The following is a 17,994-nucleotide window of genomic DNA, read 5'->3' on the forward strand; positions in this document are numbered from 1 at the left end:
TACACGTGATTGCATTTTTCTAGATGTAGACACAGCATGCATTTTAGTAAACAAAAAAATAGCCTAACTTATGGTAACAGTGAAAAAGAAAAAAAAAAAAATTTAAATCTTAACAATTTTAAAACGTAAATACAAAGACTAATTTGACAATTTTAATAATAATTACAACTAAAATTATATTAATTATATTAATTTTAAAATCTAAACAATTTCTTTTAACATACGACGTAGAGAGGATATAGACATATAATTAAAAATGTCTAACTTAAAGCATATAGCATTATATGAAGCAGTTATGCGATGCAGGGGTGAGTGGCTTAAAACATTGGTTCTAGTGAGAGGAAGGCAAAATGTTTTTCTATTTCGTAAACGACTGCTAGGCCGTGGTACACAGAAATTTAAGCGATACAAGAGGTCGGATGAATCAATGATTCCATTAATTAACTTGTAGAGTAGAATGATATCAAGTACCTTCCTACGTGTAGAGAGGGGTGAAATTTTATAATACTCTAACCGTTTTACATAGGAATTCAACTCATGGCATTTATTATCTGAGTAAGATATGTGATATAAGAACCTTTTTTGAACATTTTCCAATCTATTAATATGAATTTGATAGCTAGGACTCCACACCACACTACAATACTCTAGGATATTTCGCACAAACGTATTAAACAAAAGAATAGTTATGTGTGGTTGCTTAAATAATTTTAATTGTCTATTGATAAAACCTGATAATTTGGAAGCTTTCCTTATTATATTTTCGAAATGTGCTCTGAAACTTAACTAGCCATCAAATGTGACACCCAGATCCCGAATGCTTGTCACTTCTTGTAAAGGTAAATTATCAATAAAATATGTAACGTTTTCAACATCAACTTTACGAGAAAAATTTAAAAAGAAACATTTACTGGTATTGAGATGCATTTCATTCAAATTACACCAATTACTAATTATGTTTATGTCTGCTTGTAAAATGTGCTTATCAGATTCGTGATTAATAATTCGATAAATTTTTAAATCATCTGCGAAAAATTTAAAACTTGATTTAATATCTTTAGATAGGTCGTTTATAAATATCAAAAATAACAATGGACCAAGGTGTGACCCTTGGGGAACCCCAGAAGTTACTTTACATTGTTCTGATTTAAATCCACGGATATATATCAATTGCGAACGGTTGTTTAAGTATGACTCAATCCATCTTAACAAACTGCCATGTATACCCATATGTTCAATTTTTTTTAGTAATAAGTCATGTTTTACCATATCGAACGCTTTTCTAAAATCAGTGTATATAGCATGAACCTCTTTTTGATTATCTAAACCTTCCGCGATATCAGACACATATGAAACTAAGTTAGATGTTGTAGATCTACCAGGTAGGAAACCATGCTGGTTACAGTTTATGTATCTACGTACATGAAATAAAATATTTTTGTTGACAATTGCTTCTAATATTTTACCACAGTTTGATAACAGTGAAATAGGACGATAATTAGTCACATCGCAGGCATCTTGGCCCTTATGAATAGGTGTTATATAAGCCTCTTTCCATTTAGATGGAAATATACCAGATTCTAATGACTTATTGTATATTTTAGCCAAGGGCTTATGTAGATAGAGTGCACATTTTTTTAAAAATAAAGGAGACAAACCATCAGGGCCAGGAGACTTATATACCTTAATTGATTGGAGTTGTTTCAAAACATCTACTTCATCTACAATCATTTTGCCAAATGATAGCTTATTATCCATTGTAGTATAAGATGTTCCTACTACGGATGTGGAAGTGCTTTGGTTTAGGTTATAAACACTCTGAAAATGTTTTGAAAAAAGATTAAAAATTTTGTGTCCTCCAACCGCTTTTTCGTTATTTAGGTTCATCTCATTAGGAATCGAAGTACAATTATTCTTTTTTTCTTTGAAAATTTTCCAAAAATACAATGGATCTCGTCGCAGATGAGTAGGAGCATTAATTTTAAAATTACCATAACATTCCTTTAATAATAGTTCACAACGATCTTTTAAGATAATATAACTTAAATTATCCATACAGTTTTCATACATTTTATACTTTCTATGAATATTAATCAATAAGGGAAACCCTAAGTTGATATTACGCATAGTGCGATATCAGTCAATACGATTACAATTCTAATAAACTCTTGTAGGAAAGAAGGAAGGAAGTAAGGAATGAAGTCATTACAATAAGCCTGTAAATTTAATACTTTTTTCATATTAAAATTACCTATATTGTTTATAACAATGTGTTACTATAATATAATTGTATAAGGATAAATTGATAGACAAAGTAGTTACGGCCGTCTTAGTCGTGGTGAGGCTGAATGTAAGCGAATTGATTGAATGAATGAATTAATTTTTCTCGATCTTGTAGGAAGACAACGGGTGGTGTTAAGTTCCGCAACTCAATCGTAATGTCTCGAAAATTGGGCGGTGTTTAGGTGAGTGATTTAACTTTTGGTTCTTTGTCTAACCTGCTATGTAAAAAAATTGCAGAAAGTGTTAAGTAGATTTTTTCTGTTAGGCAAGGAAAAGTTTGTTTAAAAACACTTCGTTTTTTTCGTTGTCCCACGGCACGACAAGACTATTGTAATCACTTGTCTGTAAATGTCATTGTTATGAGTTCGATTTCTTCTCGGGGGCAATTAATAATTGTATCTCTCTGCACGGACTCTAGAAAGTTGAGTAAGGAAAGTAAGTATTATAAATAATCTCTTTCTCCTCCTCTCCTCTCCTCTCCTCTTCTCTCTCTCTCTCTCTCTCTCTCTCTCCTCTAATCTATTTCTTCAGAATGCATGACGTAAAAATGAAGTAACATCATATTAATAATTGCTTAACACACAGTTATTTAAAAGTTACATCTAAATGATTCATTTCGTTTATATTAAAACAAACATGACCTCGTGTGACTTACATAATATACAAACACGATGTAAATTTTATAATATAACTTCCTAATATTTTTTTACTGTAATGACAATGGAAAATATTTATTAAAGATAGAAGGCTTAAACATAGAATAGTGTGCATGTTTGTGTCGACACCATCGTCCTATTTAATTTTTTCCGTAGTAAAACAGAACACGGGCGTTAGTTTCCGCTACCCAACATGGTATGTAAATAAAAGTGTATATAACGTTTTTAGCTTCACCCCGTATGCAACATATAGGAGGGTAGGCGGAGGGAACGAAGGAACCTAGTGTTCAGACACTACGTTCTTTTCAAGATTCTTCCGTTTCCCACTTTCCACCGAATTCTTGCGGCATCGCATGTTGAGTGGCGGCACTCAGCGCTGCGCTTTACTTCCTCACCAGAGCGCAGAAATGAAAATATTAAATATTTCATGAGATTTGATGAAAATTGTAACTTATTGTTTAATATAAATTATCTTTACGTACGGGCAATAATTAATGGAATAATAACTATGGAAACAAATTACATATTATAATTATTTATGAACTTTAAATCATGTTTTCTCAATAATTTACACCTAAGTATTTGACGTGCAGGTAGTACGTTCAAGCAAAACACGAGGATGCAGGGAAATCACGGTTTTAAGGTCATTTCGTGACCTTATTATTACTTAGCGTCCGCTTAGAATGTTATGTTGATAGGATTTATGTAGGCTTAAACAAATGAGGTCAAGTTTGAGGCTAATTCAAGATTATTGGTTCCGCATAATATTTCTATTGGATATAAGTTGTTAATCATAACTGTTTTATATAAGTGCTAAGGGACTCCGTTCGCTGGTTTCCATCTGAATTCTGAAACGTCCTCCTTTCTTCGGAGCTCAACGCCGTTATTTCTTTGCAAGAGCGGTGAAATGTTAATAATTTATACTATATCACTCTTTCGAGTGGGGATCAAACCCACAACCATCACAATTTACAGTTAGACGATACTCTATTACGCTACGATGGGCTTTTTCTAGATGGTTTATATAGCTACGAATTACGGTGTTTGTAACATAATATGTAGGTATCTTATAAATTAAAGAAATACGCAATTTCTTTGTAGCTATTACTTAAAAATCAAGAAAACGTCAGATGTTACCACTTTTTTTTAGATTTCAGGTAAACCCGCTTTGATTCACCTGTCACTTTAATAGTCTTTTGAACTTATAAGGTACGTGCACAGCATACACTCTTGACACAATTATTTCAAGGCGCATCCTGCTGCTCTCTCGAAGCAAAAATGAAATATTATGAAAATATTTCATTTTTGCTTCGAGATGTATTTTGAGGTTAAATAAGCAATAAAATGTAAAAAACCCTAGATCCGTGTTAAATTTGCGCAAGAAAGATTTACTCGTACAGTGGTCGTTACTTAATTGTGTTTTAGTGTAGTGAAAGTCGTGAATTCGACGTCCATTCGTAAGAGTCGTAGAAATTATAAGGTGGTTTATAGTATCTATAGATAGAGTCTAGAGTTTCTGACACTTTTTGACAACTCATATGATTTGACCTGAAAAACGACAGTATTCTGTATTCTAATTTAAATTGCATATCTTTTTTGTATAGATATTATTATTAGTTTCACAAGTTTTAAAAAACCTTGTATTTGAAACTGTCATATTTATCATGCTTGTCTCGTCTATTGCTTTACTTAAGAGACAATGACAGCGTAATCTAACGTTTTTTTTGTTCACCGATAAAGAATCAGAAAAAAACATCTATTTAAAATAGATTGTTTCAAACGATAAAAGTTTATTAAAATATTATAAATAATTTGCAAGGTATTGTCCCGAACCAACAAGTGTTTATCTATAAGATTGTTAACAACCCATGGAATGTTATTATTGTAATAGTCGGTACTTATGTGATGACGTAGCAATTCATAATATTCCCTTGTGTTAGATATCAGAATACTTGATTTTAAGTAAAGATTCTTTGATTCTATTCCCACTTGAGATAATGAAATAGTAAATATCTTCATTTCTTCGCTCTGATGAGGAGGAAAAAGCGCAGCGTTGAGTTCCGGCCATGCAATAAGCAATGCCCTGCTATGTGCAGTGCGGGATACAGCGTGAACCTTTAAAAAAATGCAGAGATTTGTATCTATTATACTGTATCTTAACTGTAGGCTCCTTCTGTGTACTCTGCTATCTGAAAAAGCGTAGTATAAAAATAATAATTAAATATAATGCACACTATAAACATTTAACTTTCACTAAATCTTTCTTTTAATTAATTGTACCCAATAATAATTTCAACAAATTTTATATTTAAAATTATTTTCGTGTTAGAGTTGAATTTTGGAGATTTCTAAGAACATTCACCGCTTCGTAAAAATATATATACGGAATACGGCTATTTGCATTCACGAGAAGAGAGAAAGCATGTCACAGCTGTTTCTTAACGTTAATTACGTTTGAAAATGGACGAGTTTCAGGAAAAACATGTCGTTCTATATATACGTTACGGTTCTTAATAAAACTATTTATAGACCGTCTCATCTAATTTACTGTTAATACACAATTTTGTACTTTATAAACACCCAATTTTAGTATTGGGGAATAACACATTTTAAGGTTTTAAGTTTTGATTGTATTAAATAAGAATTGATCCGCGGCCGCTCAGAGGTAAGTGACGCATACGCAGGGGACTCCCTTATCGCATGACTTGCCTGCGCAGCTTATAAACAGAGCGCGTTCCAAATTTAAATCATTCGCACGCTGAAATCAGCAGCAGCAAGTAGTCTCTAACATTTTGAATCTTAATAAAAAAAAATATTACAAAATGAAGAAATACTCAATCCTCGGCAACAAAAAGAAAGTTACAATGGAAATGAATCCTACAACTTTGAAGGTTGTGGGAAACAATTGTGTTGTAAGAGTGACGTCTAATACTGGTGAAATTGAAGTTATTGGCAACGATTGTCGTATTGAAGTGATCGATAACTACGGAATTGTGAATTTAGTGGGAAGTGGAGGTGTCGTAACAATAAACAAGAGGTGGAAAGGTGACAAGGTATCGCTACTTGGACCAAACTGTCATCTGATGGTGGAAGGCAAAGACAAGACCGCACCGTCCTACGAAGCTCAGCTCTCACCATTCAGCAAGGACCTGGACGACGTCATAGAATCCATCTTCTCATTTGTGATGCGGTGAACATTAATAGAAGAAATTAGGTTTTAAATTGTGTGGCTTTCATGGAACTTTTTCACTCGTGCTTCGATTGGCAAAAGCTTTTGGAAGAAAATGTTTTTTCGATAAAAAAAGCTTTTTCAAGTTTTGAAGTGCTTTATATGAGAACAAGGAAGTGAGAAAGACGTTGTAGATTAATCATAGTTTATAGGAAAAATTGCATAAATTACGTATAAGTTTTTTTACCTTAATGTTTTAAAATGTTATTCCCCCTATACATCCGTAATGATCAATTATGGTTGTATAATAAAATGATATCTAAAATTTTTGCGTTTTATTATTATTTTGTCAATTTCAAACACTGTAATTTTTTTTATGTGATTGTTGTGTTACATAGAAGAAATTAAATCTTTTCAAAGAAATTAATATTTATTCCATATAGGAAAAAAAAAATACTCCATAGCATTTTTTGAACGATGAAACGTATTATTTATCTCTTACAAACAAACGTAAAACACGCAGTGTAATCTACATTTTATCAATGACGATTGAATACAGAATTGTTCAATAACAAGTATAGGTACTTTTGCTTATGACGCATTTAGGGCTTTTTTTTTATTTCCCGCTTTATCCCGCATAACCTATCCTTAGCAGAGGGAACATAGTGTTAAAATTGAAGACACTCATCTCCCGTCCCATTTTGGAGATATTATTTGTTGAATGGTTGAAGTCAACGTCTCGCTTTGTGGAATTGTTATCTTATCAAATTTAGTGGTTACGAGTTCTCAAATATTATTAGGGATTTTTTTATTAATATACATAATGGTATTTGGCCATATTATAATTTTAAGAAAAAAACAACGATATAGTGACTTCCTAAGTTAAAAACATAATGTTAATTATATAAGTATCTATACATTAAAATAATCAATATATAGACAATTATAACGACAGTACTGGTTTAATAGAGGCCAAAACGTGTTCCAAAATCTATACGTCACGTCAGCTTGTGTTACAATAGTTAATTAGCTAATAATAACACAGGTAGGTAGGTATAAATGAAGGTCACAGGTTTGATTACCTTGTGTACTAGTATTATAAAGCTTATGAGTTTGTTTGTTGAACGCGCTAATCTCAGGAACTACTGGTTCGTATTGAAAAACATATTGTATTTATCGAGGAAGATTGTAGGCTATATATAACGTTAATTATTTCGATGTAACCTATTGTACATTTTTACCTGAGGTCAGAGTAACCTCCGGCCCTCCGGCATTTGGAATGGAATTATAATAGACATACGCGACCAGTGGCGTAGCTAGGGGGGTGCGAGCGGGGCGGTCGCACCGGGCATCAACAGGAAAAGGGCATCAAAGTCGACGATTAGTGTGTTTTTTCTTTGTTTTTTAGACTTTATACCATTTTAAAAGGCATCAAGTCCTCTAAGCCGCACCGGGCATCAAAAGGAAAGGGGCATCAAAGTCGACGATCACTTTGTTTTTTTAGAACTCAACGTCGACGATTACGTTTTTTTTTTTTTACTCATCAACAGGAAAGGGGCATCAAATCCCCCGAGCCGCACCGGGCAGCAAATACCCTAGCTACGCCACTGTACGCGACTCTTAATTATTTCCATTTGCTCACGCAGGCGAAGCCGCAGATTAAGGCTAGTCATATATAAAATGGTTTGCTTACATAAGATAATATCAGAATGTTATTTTCCTTAATTATTCTATTGACATTATAAATAATAGAGACCTGTGTATACCTACTGTAATCTATAAATAGTTACATTGTTTTTCTTCATGCTGTATCACCCTGTATTTTTCGAAACATTGCATGATAAATAAACTCAACGCAGCGTTTCGTCTTGTTACCAGAGCGCTGAGCGAGGAAGTGAAGCCAGGAATCAGAGTATGAATCAGAGAATCGAACCCACATCCGTCGCGCTTATAATCAGATGCTCTGCCGTTGCGCCAAGACGACCTCTACTATGTCTTTAAATTTATTAATTAAAAGTCATTTTGAGGTTGTCAATTTTTGTACTATACTTACTTACTATAATTTTAATTTTACAACATCTTCATAAAAACTTATGACTTTAACCGAGAGTTTTTAAACGTACATTAATTAGATTAGATTAATTAGAAAAAGTTTAGAATAACCTTTGTCAAATATGGATAAGATAAAAATAGTGTATTTTAATGAGATTCACATAAAAACTAACGTGAATGAACTGTCATTGAAGTTGATGTGACCATATTATCCTTACTACGCGCGCCATGTTTATAGACGTGATTCGTGTGAATTGATTTTGTAATTCTTAATGAGTGAATCATTTTATAATGATTACAATATTATATAATTCTTTCTTGACTTGATTGTATGAGTGACGGTTGTCGATTCGATTCCAAATTGGAGGAAATACATTATTTTCATTACATCCTAACATAAAGCGCTGCGTTGAGTTTCCCTACTCAACACACAGTGTTTCTGATTTTAATAACATATGTCACGGATTTTTTTTACTTTTTATATTTCTTTTGACTTTTTTCTTTAAAAAAAATATTACTTTAATTGTTTGTTAAAGTTATTTAAAATTCGTATATGCCGTTTAGGTAACGATAAATGAATATGTAGAGACGTTGTTTTTTATTATTATCAAATATACTATTCAGTAATTTAATACGTACTGTCGCCAACGTCCATACCACGTTGAACACACCGGTTCTCGTCCGATCACCGAAGTTAAGCAACGTCGGGCGCGGTCAGTACTTGGATGGGTGACCGCCTGGGAACACCGCGTGCCGTTGGCTCTTTTTGTTTTTTTTTTTGTTGTTGTGTAAGTAACTTCTAGTACCCTAATATTTCTATGTTCGGTTTGCATTGTGTTGATATAATGTAATGAACTCTACATTTTTTTCTTTTGATACTGTCAAGTGTGACGCTATCAGATAATATTTAGTTCTTTAGGATTAGCATTCGCCAACGTCCATACCACGTTGAACACACCGGTTCTCGTCCGATCACCGAAGTTAAGCAACGTCGGGCGCGGTCAGTACTTGGATGGGTGACCGCCTGGGAACACCGCGTGCCGTTGGCTTTTTGCTATATTTTATCATTATTATTTATTAAATTATTTTTATTAAGATTACTAAAATCTAGAAATACCGAATTTTAATATTTTTTTCTAAGACAAATCGTCTTAAATGAACTCTACATAGTTTTTTATACTCTTATTCATGAAATATTAGCCTTTTGTTGCGGCCTTGCCTGAACAAATGGTCAAATAAAAATAACTAAAACTTGCGTATGACATACTAATAGTATCTGAAATCATTTTGACTCCAGGTACAATGGGTCACATGGCCTCGATTAACGTGATATTCTGATATCCACTTCCCACTGAATTTTCGAGACATAGCGTATTGAGTGGCGGAACTTAACGCCGCGTTGATTCTGCCATTCCACAAGCACCGTCGTCGCCGCTTCCACACCACTACCTTGTTACCCGAGCGACGAAACGAAAATATTAATCAGTTTCTGCACCTGAGTGGGAGTCAAACCCATAACCGCTACGTTTACATTCACAAGTTGTACCATTAGATTATAACGCCATATCTGACTGTTTGATCATAAGATTTACTATTGAGTAGTTTGTTTAATTCTGTCGCCAACGTCCATACCACGTTGAACACACCGGTTCTCGTCCGATCACCGAAGTTAAGCAACGTCGGGCGCCATCAGTACTTGGATGGGTGACCGCCTGGGAACACCGCGTGCCGTTGGCTCTTTTTGCTATAATTTTTGGGTGGTAAGATATGCTGCCAATGATAAGCGTCATGTCTGGACTCTACCACTCTACGTCATGAATTGTTTTAACCTAACGACAATTAATGCATTGTTCCAATAAAATTGCTATTGCTCGAATGGCATATTCAGTTATATTATAAGTATTTTTATTTGAGAAAATTTATTGTACATTTTTTGTCAATTCATTAATTGGAGCGATGACGATGAATAAATTATAGAAACGCTTTATATTAACTTTTACCTTATGTAATATAGAGTAGTTTGATACGTGCTGTTGCCAACGTCCATACCACGTTGAACACACCGGTTCTCGTCCGATCACCGAAGTTAAGCAACGTCGGGCGCGGTCAGTACTTGGATGGGTGACCGCCTGGGAACACCGCGTGCCGTTGGCTCTTTTTGCTTCTTTTTTGTTGTTATTTATGTAAGCTCTAGTACCTAATATTATTATGCTCGGTTTGCATTGGGTTGATATAATGTAATGAACTCTACATTTTTTCTTTTGGTACTGTTAAGTGTGACGCTATCAGATAATATTTAGTTCTTTAGGATTAGTATTTGCCAACGTCCATACCACGTTGAACACACCGGTTCTCGTCCGATCACCGAAGTTAAGCAACGTCGGGCGCGGTCAGTACTTGGATGGGTGACCGCCTGGGAACACCGCGTGCCGTTGGCTTTTTGCTATAATTTTTTTGAATTAATATTTTCTACTGTGGGAATATAATTCCAAAAATGAGCTTCATGTCGACTCTACGTCACTAGTAATCGTTAGTTAAGTCGTCTTGTTATTTAGTCGTCGCTATTTCAGATGTAAAGCAATATAATCATATTAAAAATATTTTATGACAGCTTACCCATACTTATCAGGCTAGACCCTTTCGATCAATAGCAATTTTATTCAAACATTAAAACAATTATTGGTAGATTAAAACAATTAGTGACGTGGAGTCCGTAGAGTTCAGACATGACGATTATTTTTGCTACATGTATTTGCTTTATCTTGCTATCTAATAGAATATCTATTAGATAGCAAGATAAAGCAAATACATGCAAAATGCATACAAAATGTTAATTCGAAAAATTTATAGCAAAAAGCCAACGGCACGCGGTGTTCCCAGGCGGTCACCCATCCAAGTACTGACCGCGCCCGACGTTGCTTAACTTCGGTGATTGGACGAGAACCGGTGTGTTCAACGTGGTATGGACGTTGGCATTCAAAAAATTCAAAGAACTAAGCACTATCTTATTCGATCCAGATCCAGTATATATTTGATCACCCTCGCGGATATTTTATCATATGTCGTACGTACTAGAAAATGCTATTGAAATCAAACGCTGTAACTTCCTTAAATACAGAATAAATAAGAACCTAAGATATTAATCGGTCTTTATTTATTTATCACTTTAGTGTTTATTTTATTTACATTTTTCTTAAGGTACATCGAAATCAGTACAGAACAGTGATGAGAACTAAACAACTCTAATGTTACAGGGGCAGTACCTGTGATGTGCTTGGCTGCCCAGCTCTTATTTATGTAACGTAACAAACCATAATATAAGTGTAAGTGTAGCAAATTGATCTTTCTTACTATATGTATTTAAAAAAATATATTGTTTAATGTTTTTTTTTCTGTATAGGTAACAGTAAAATATATAGGTACTTACGTTTCTACGTATATAGTCTATATTTTAGTCCCATAGGCCATATAAACTCTTTCCATAAATTGTAGCGTATATGCTTTTCTGACGTATAAACTATATTACTGTTCAATATTTGTTAAAGTTTCATCTAAATTCGTTCAGTAGTCTTCATCCTCTCAAACTTTCACATTAATATTGTCATAAAGTAGGATAGGATTATTATTGAAGGAAGTAGGATAAAAGAGTACTGTAGTCGAGGCGCAACTAATAAATGGAAAAATAGAAAAGAAGATATTGATATCCATTTTTTTACTTGGGGCGGAATTTAGTGTCGAGAGTCGAGGCACACCGTTGTCCATCGTACTTAAAAACACAATCAGCCAGATATATAACTAATTAATACACGATTAGACTATCATTTTTAATTTCTATGCGCTGATATCAATCTTCGTTCTTAATACAGCAATCTATTAGGGACTTTTTTAATACAAAGCAATATTACTAAATCGTTTCCGTTTATTTCTGTTATTGTACTTAAATAGTCATTAGGTGGCCATTGTTGAATCATATTTATGTGGCTTTATTTCAGGTTCTTACCCCTGGTAATAGGGTGTCTCATAACTTTTATATAATATGATTTTATTATTCATTTTTAAATCACAATATTTCTTTGGTCAAATCAAAATCAGCTTTACGCTGTATTGAAAGATTGCAAAGGGAACCTAGTATTAAGACACTCCGTTCTCTACTTTCCACCGAATTTTTCGAGGCATTGTGTGTTCAGTGCCGGAACTCAACCCCGGGCTTTTACCTTAAAAGCTTTGTATGTTTTTGGTAAGTATAATATTTATTATTTATATATTACCTAAAATATATTGGTATTTTATTTTTACTAATTTTATTGTCACCTATGAGCATACTTTACTTTCAACATCAATAACCCGGTTCGGTTTTAGGTCAAGTGCTTTTAAACTGTATATAATCAAAGTCTAAATCTCTTAGTGCTCTTCAATAGCTACTGACTGGGCGTATCTAGAGATATTCTCTGGGTTATCAAAATGGGCTCTGGTAAGCAAAATTTTTGTGGTGGGCGCCAGACTATTCTGGAGTGAGCACGGACCATTTGGTCTCTCCTCTTCCTACGCCTACGATTACCTAATGTTATTTATTATATTCCAAATTCCAATATAATATACGTATTAAATATACTTAACAGTTTTCACTCGCTACATTTGGAGGTATTTTTTCACCTGAAGTACTACGTAGACAGGTTCGTGACCTCAGTCGTTGAAATCTTTCACTAATGATATTACTGACGATCATAAAATTTTGGTATTTGTAGATTCCAAATGTTAAATGGTAATTAATAAATGGTACTTCGAAAGCAATACTCAGCTCAGTAACTCTTATATCAATTAAGTGCCATTTGTATAGCGATTTTAATTTCCTCATCTGACGTGGTACTCCACCGCTGGAAACTATATCTTCGCGCGGAAAATGGAGTGTCTTGACACTGGGTTCTCTCTCCCACGGCTGTGTGTGGGATACAGGGCAAAAACAATTTTAATTTGCAGGATTCAGTATATGAATACTAATCATAGGTAATTCTATACTTTATATAACGTGTATTCATATCTATTAAGTATAAGTAAATATTGAATCAAATTTTAAAGGTGACCTGAAATCTATAAGGGTATTTGGTGAAGGACCCGCGTACTTCCCCGCCCGCCTATCGTTTTATTACCCCGTAGGTACTTCGAATGTTATCGTACACCTTTAGATACAATATTTCAAAGTTAATATTATTTATCTAATGTAGTAAAATGGTAAGTATGACAATATAATATAATATTAAACCGAAAAATATTGACGGTATTAAAAAAAAAATGCTGTTTTCTCATCAAGCTATGTCGATTGTTTTTTACGTTTTTATTTTTTTACGCTCTGCCTATGAGATCTGGACTTACACTTTGAACAGACATGTTTATATAAAGCTTTTTTTATTAATTTTTCGAGGCAAATTGTTTGTTAGTGAAAACTCCAGGGACACTCTCTTTATTCCAACACATGTGCTTGCATCCTCACTCTTCTCTTGACATTTTTACCTATAAATTTACCAGTAGGTATTTAATAATGTTATTCATATAATATGAATAGTACCTACTTAAACCTATTATAACATTATAGTATAAATTAATAATGTGAATATACAAATGTCCGCTTGAACCGAAATTCTTATATTGGAAGCATATTTTTATAATAATAAAGGAGGTTAAGTAAGTATAATTATTTAGTAGTCTAGAATAAATATAACGTAAAAACAATGAACGAATATAAATGGAATATATTAAATTGTATCTATTTTATTGTAATATATCAGTGGTCAATAGTAATAAATCACTAAATTAAATAAAAGATAAAATGTTATTGATACTTATAAGATAATTTTATTTATAAGATATAATTTCGCACTCATCGTCACAGTTGTTACGGTTCCATGGTGTAATGGTTAGCACTCTGGACTTTGAATCCAGCGATCCGAGTTCAAATCTCGGTGGAACCTAACTTTTTTTAAGTTCTCTCGATGTCCCGCATGTCAGGTAGGCAAAGAGAACTTGTCAAAATACTGTTCTCTTTTTAAGTACATTTTTTTTCTTCTAGTTTTCCTTTTTTTCAAAACTCGATCTCCACAAAACACTTGTTTTACTATTTTCACATGCTTTTTTATACAAATTCATAAATGTAGTAGTAAACGCGACGGTTGTGGTTTTTATCCCCACTCGGAGAATGAAATATTTAATATATTCATTTCTTCGCTCTGGTAACGAGGCAAAGCGCGGTGTTGAACTCCGCCAATCAACACGCAATGCTTTAAGAATTCAGCAGAAAATGGGGAACGAAGTGTCTTAACACAAAAAAAATTGTTGTATATCTTGTTATGTTTTTAAATCAACCCTAAATAAGCACTAGTTTTAGGTAGGTTATATAATTATGCTTTATTATTAATTACAGTTGTATTCTTATTTGTTTTTAATATTATAAATGATTTCAATATTTAAATATAAACTTTTTACAATATATTTATTCTTTTTATATTATATATCGCCAACGTCCATACCACGTTGAACACACCGGTTCTCGTCCGATCACCGAAGTTAAGCAACGTCGGGCGCGGTCAGTACTTGGATGGGTGACCGCCTGGGAACACCGCGTGCCGTTGGCACTTTTTGTTTTCTTTGGTGTTGTTTAAGAAACCTCTAGTACCTTAATATTTCTATGTTCGGTTTGCATCGGGTTAATATAATGTAATGAACTCTACATTTTTTTTCTTTTGGTACTGTCAAGTGTGACTCTATCAGATAATATTTAGTTGTTTAGGATTTGCATTCGCCAACGTCCATACCACGTTGAACACACCGGTTCTCGTCCGATCACCGAAGTTAAGCAACGTCGGGCGCGGTCAGTACTTGGATGGGTGACCGCCTGGGAACACCGCGTGCCGTTGGCTCTTTTTGTTTTTTTCTTATTTCTTAGGTAACCTCTAGTACCTAATATTGTTATGCTCGGTTTGCATTGGGTTGATCGTCTTAATATAATGTAAAAAACTCTACATTTATTTTTTTTAAGTTGTCAGTGTGGCCCTTTCAGATAATATTTAAATCTTTGTAATTAGCATTCGCCAACGTCCATACCACGTTGAACACACCGGTTCTCGTCCGATCACCGAAGTTAAGCAACGTCGGGCGCGGTCAGTACTTGGATGGGTGACCGCCTGGGAACACCGCGTGCCGTTGGCTTTTTGCTATTTTGTAGAAACATTTGCTATGTATTTGTACTGCGGGAATATATGTTTTAGAAAACAAAAGCTTAGGAATTGGGATCCTAATTTAATGTCAAATGATTTCTTTTATCTCAAGATCCTGATAACAAAAATAGATCAAGATTAGTAAATTTATTTTTACTTTCCTGCGCACAGTCATGAGAAAAAGCCATGCCTAGTGATAAGTCACTCTATACTTAGACCATTTTTGGTATTGGTTTGCTTTCCATCATTAAGCATGCAATTTCTTTAAGAAATCTTGCCGAACATTTCGAGACATTTGTTAAAAATGGCTCTAGAGAAATCTGGTATATTTCTCTGCCGCTAAATACAAGATATTAGATGGAAATTCCAAAAACCTCTCAAACATAAAATTTAAGCGTTCACTATTAAAAATAAGTATATTTAAAAAAAAAGATTTGATCGACCACACCTGTCCAACCTGTCAAATAGGACCTTCCACGTCAAAAGTCCCGTTAACCCACTAAGGCCGTGCCTCTCTCTTGGGCACCATAGGTTTTAATGAAAAAGCATCAAATTTCATAATTGACTGGAGCTCACCCCGCCCCTGTCTTGTGGGAGTCACAATTTATTAATCAGAAATAATAATTCACGGGTAATGTTGGCGACGCGATGTGGACGGCGATAAGTAGTGCTTGTTGGAAGGGTTGTGGCGGGTTGCACGTATTTGTTGATATATATTTTTTTATTTTAGAAAACACACACATTTTTGTAGAAAAACTGAAATATTTGGTATATAAATTTTATCATAATAACAAAAAATTAAATAAATCAGCTTCCCGCTGTATTCGGCACATAGTAGGGTAGGCAGAAGGAACATACTGTTAAGACACTCCGTTCCCCACTTTCCGCCGAATTCTGGAGGCATTGTTAAGTGAGAGTGAAACTGTTTTAATTGACCACTATTTTTGAATTTTCTTTGAAAAGAGCCGTGTATTATTTTCAAGGAAGTTCCATTTCATGTGTTCTAATTTTATCTATTACTGTAAATTAATAATGTTTTCGTATAAGTCGGTTTTATATATTTATCGTCATCCGGTGTGTCGCTGCCAAGTTCGCGTCACACCGAATAGATGTATATTCTCTAATCTTTAGTGGAATTACCAGTAAGCTAATAAAATATCAAGATACATTATTCTATAGAAAAATGTTTACTAAGATGCTATCTATATCTTTTATAATTTTGCTTTTTACGTTTCATTAAAAGTTATGTTTTCAAATGAAAGCTGATTTACATTTCGACAAAGATTTTTGGCAATATTATCATTAATCACTTTGTTTGTCTATCTAATAACAACGTGAGAATGTGTAGAAATGGAAAACAGGGATTGGTTTATTTTAAAGCATATTTTAGACGAGCGATAATTGCTAATACAGTTTTTTAAGGAGTTCTTTAGTTTTTGTTTCAAATGTTTAATTTCAACAACAATTAAAGATTAATTAACAGCTTAAGTTAATAATCTTATATCTTTGAATAGAAATTCGAAATTATTCTTCTTCACTAAATAAAAGTTTTTAACTTTTTACTTATATATTATTGCAATATTTAACCAGCAAAATACTTTAAACCACGTCCCACAAGTTAAACTAAAGTTTCAACAGTGTTACCCACAATATAGATTTCAAGCAGCACGCCACCAGTCCCTAGGCACTGTCAGTGCAAGAGTTAGAATTTTTAATTAAACTAATCAGTTAATTCGTCAAGGCGCGGTTGAATACCCAGGTAACTATTATACAACAGGTAGTTTTTATATGCGAGAAAGTTTGAAGTTCTTTCCTCAAGGGAATGTCGTGGTCGAGGACGGTAAAAAGGTTGTATATATAATTAGGTCACATTTGCCAGGATTTTTTTATATTTTTTATTATTTGATACCTGCTTTTATTACTTCTGATATGTAGATATGTATTTTTTTTGTGAAATTGAGAATTGGGAAATATTGTACAAGTGAATCTGATTCTAAATAAAAAAGTCGATTTGAATATGTATATGAAATGGAAAGTACTAGTAATAGTTAGGGAGGCGAAGCAGCAAACTGTGGAGTCACTCTAGCGTCATGGAGACCTATTGGGTTGCGAAGCTTAGATGATAACAAGAAAAAAATGTCATATAAAAAATTTCGTTTCACCGGTGGGTTGAGGGGTTATAGATTTTGAAAAATGTAAAAAAAAACTGTTCCATGGACATACTCGAGCGCGTCAGATATTGATATCATCAATTGCCTACGTCTTCTTAAGCATGAAAATATGTTAATCTGACAGTTTCCGTGGTGGAGGTGGTCGTACGTAAGAGTTAAAAATGGCAAAAAAAAAAATATTATCGAGCGCGTCAGATTTTCTAAGGGGGTGTTAAGTGAACCTAAAAAAAGCTCTTATGTAATAATCTGACGATTTGGATGTGACGCAAGCTCGTAATCGTTGTTTGAAAATGCAAAAAAAAATCATCATCTTGAAATACTCGAGCGCGTCAGATTAAGATATATGTATATGGTTCATCTTCATGCCCTAGACGTGATATCTCAAAATCAGACGATTATCTGAAGGGACTTGCTTAATCTGACAATTATTAATATTTTTTTAAACCAATACAAGA

General features: G+C 33.7%; 1 protein-coding gene and 10 non-coding genes across 11 annotated transcripts; 10 read left to right on the plus strand and 1 right to left on the minus strand.

Moving 5' to 3' along the window:
* Window positions 1–4,624: 4,624 nt before the first annotated feature.
* Window positions 4,625–6,427, plus strand: pirk (poor Imd response upon knock-in). The gene has a single exon (XM_085190809.1). It carries the CDS (start codon window positions 5,762–5,764, stop codon window positions 6,131–6,133), a length of 372 nt encoding a protein of 123 aa, XP_085046935.1. The 5' UTR covers window positions 4,625–5,761; the 3' UTR covers window positions 6,134–6,427.
* Window positions 6,428–8,803: 2,376 nt separating this feature from the next.
* LOC146541668 (5S ribosomal RNA) lies at window positions 8,804–8,922 on the plus strand. The gene has a single exon (XR_014878681.1). It is a non-coding gene; the product is annotated as a 5S ribosomal RNA (ribosomal RNA).
* Window positions 8,923–9,090: 168 nt separating this feature from the next.
* On the plus strand, window positions 9,091–9,209 carry LOC146541669 (5S ribosomal RNA). Its single transcript, XR_014878697.1, has one exon. It is a non-coding gene; the product is annotated as a 5S ribosomal RNA (ribosomal RNA).
* A 569-nt stretch (window positions 9,210–9,778) lies between these two features.
* Window positions 9,779–9,897, plus strand: LOC146541670 (5S ribosomal RNA). The gene has a single exon (XR_014878719.1). It is a non-coding gene; the product is annotated as a 5S ribosomal RNA (ribosomal RNA).
* A 298-nt stretch (window positions 9,898–10,195) lies between these two features.
* LOC146541671 (5S ribosomal RNA) lies at window positions 10,196–10,314 on the plus strand. The gene has a single exon (XR_014878715.1). It is a non-coding gene; the product is annotated as a 5S ribosomal RNA (ribosomal RNA).
* Window positions 10,315–10,479: 165 nt separating this feature from the next.
* Window positions 10,480–10,598, plus strand: LOC146541672 (5S ribosomal RNA). Its single transcript, XR_014878726.1, has one exon. It is a non-coding gene; the product is annotated as a 5S ribosomal RNA (ribosomal RNA).
* Window positions 10,599–11,015: 417 nt separating this feature from the next.
* Window positions 11,016–11,134, minus strand: LOC146541673 (5S ribosomal RNA). Its single transcript, XR_014878718.1, has one exon. It is a non-coding gene; the product is annotated as a 5S ribosomal RNA (ribosomal RNA).
* A 2,920-nt stretch (window positions 11,135–14,054) lies between these two features.
* TRNAQ-UUG (transfer RNA glutamine (anticodon UUG)) lies at window positions 14,055–14,126 on the plus strand. Its single transcript has one exon. It is a non-coding gene; the product is annotated as a tRNA-Gln (tRNA).
* A 541-nt stretch (window positions 14,127–14,667) lies between these two features.
* Window positions 14,668–14,786, plus strand: LOC146541675 (5S ribosomal RNA). The gene has a single exon (XR_014878705.1). It is a non-coding gene; the product is annotated as a 5S ribosomal RNA (ribosomal RNA).
* A 166-nt stretch (window positions 14,787–14,952) lies between these two features.
* LOC146541676 (5S ribosomal RNA) lies at window positions 14,953–15,071 on the plus strand. Its single transcript, XR_014878667.1, has one exon. It is a non-coding gene; the product is annotated as a 5S ribosomal RNA (ribosomal RNA).
* Window positions 15,072–15,241: 170 nt separating this feature from the next.
* Window positions 15,242–15,360, plus strand: LOC146541677 (5S ribosomal RNA). Its single transcript, XR_014878668.1, has one exon. It is a non-coding gene; the product is annotated as a 5S ribosomal RNA (ribosomal RNA).
* Window positions 15,361–17,994: the final 2,634 nt, after the last annotated feature.

This window comes from Heliconius melpomene, chromosome 1 (assembly GCF_056956725.1).
Source record: "Heliconius melpomene rosina isolate 202511_hmr_F chromosome 1, ASM5695672v1, whole genome shotgun sequence".
Lineage (NCBI taxonomy): Eukaryota > Metazoa > Arthropoda > Insecta > Lepidoptera > Nymphalidae > Heliconius > Heliconius melpomene.

Bases quoted from the DNA above. Each gene is read 5' to 3' on its own strand.
- pirk (XM_085190809.1), top strand. From the start codon at position 5,762: ATGAAGAAATACTCAATCCTCGGCAACAAAAAGAAAGTTACAATGGAA.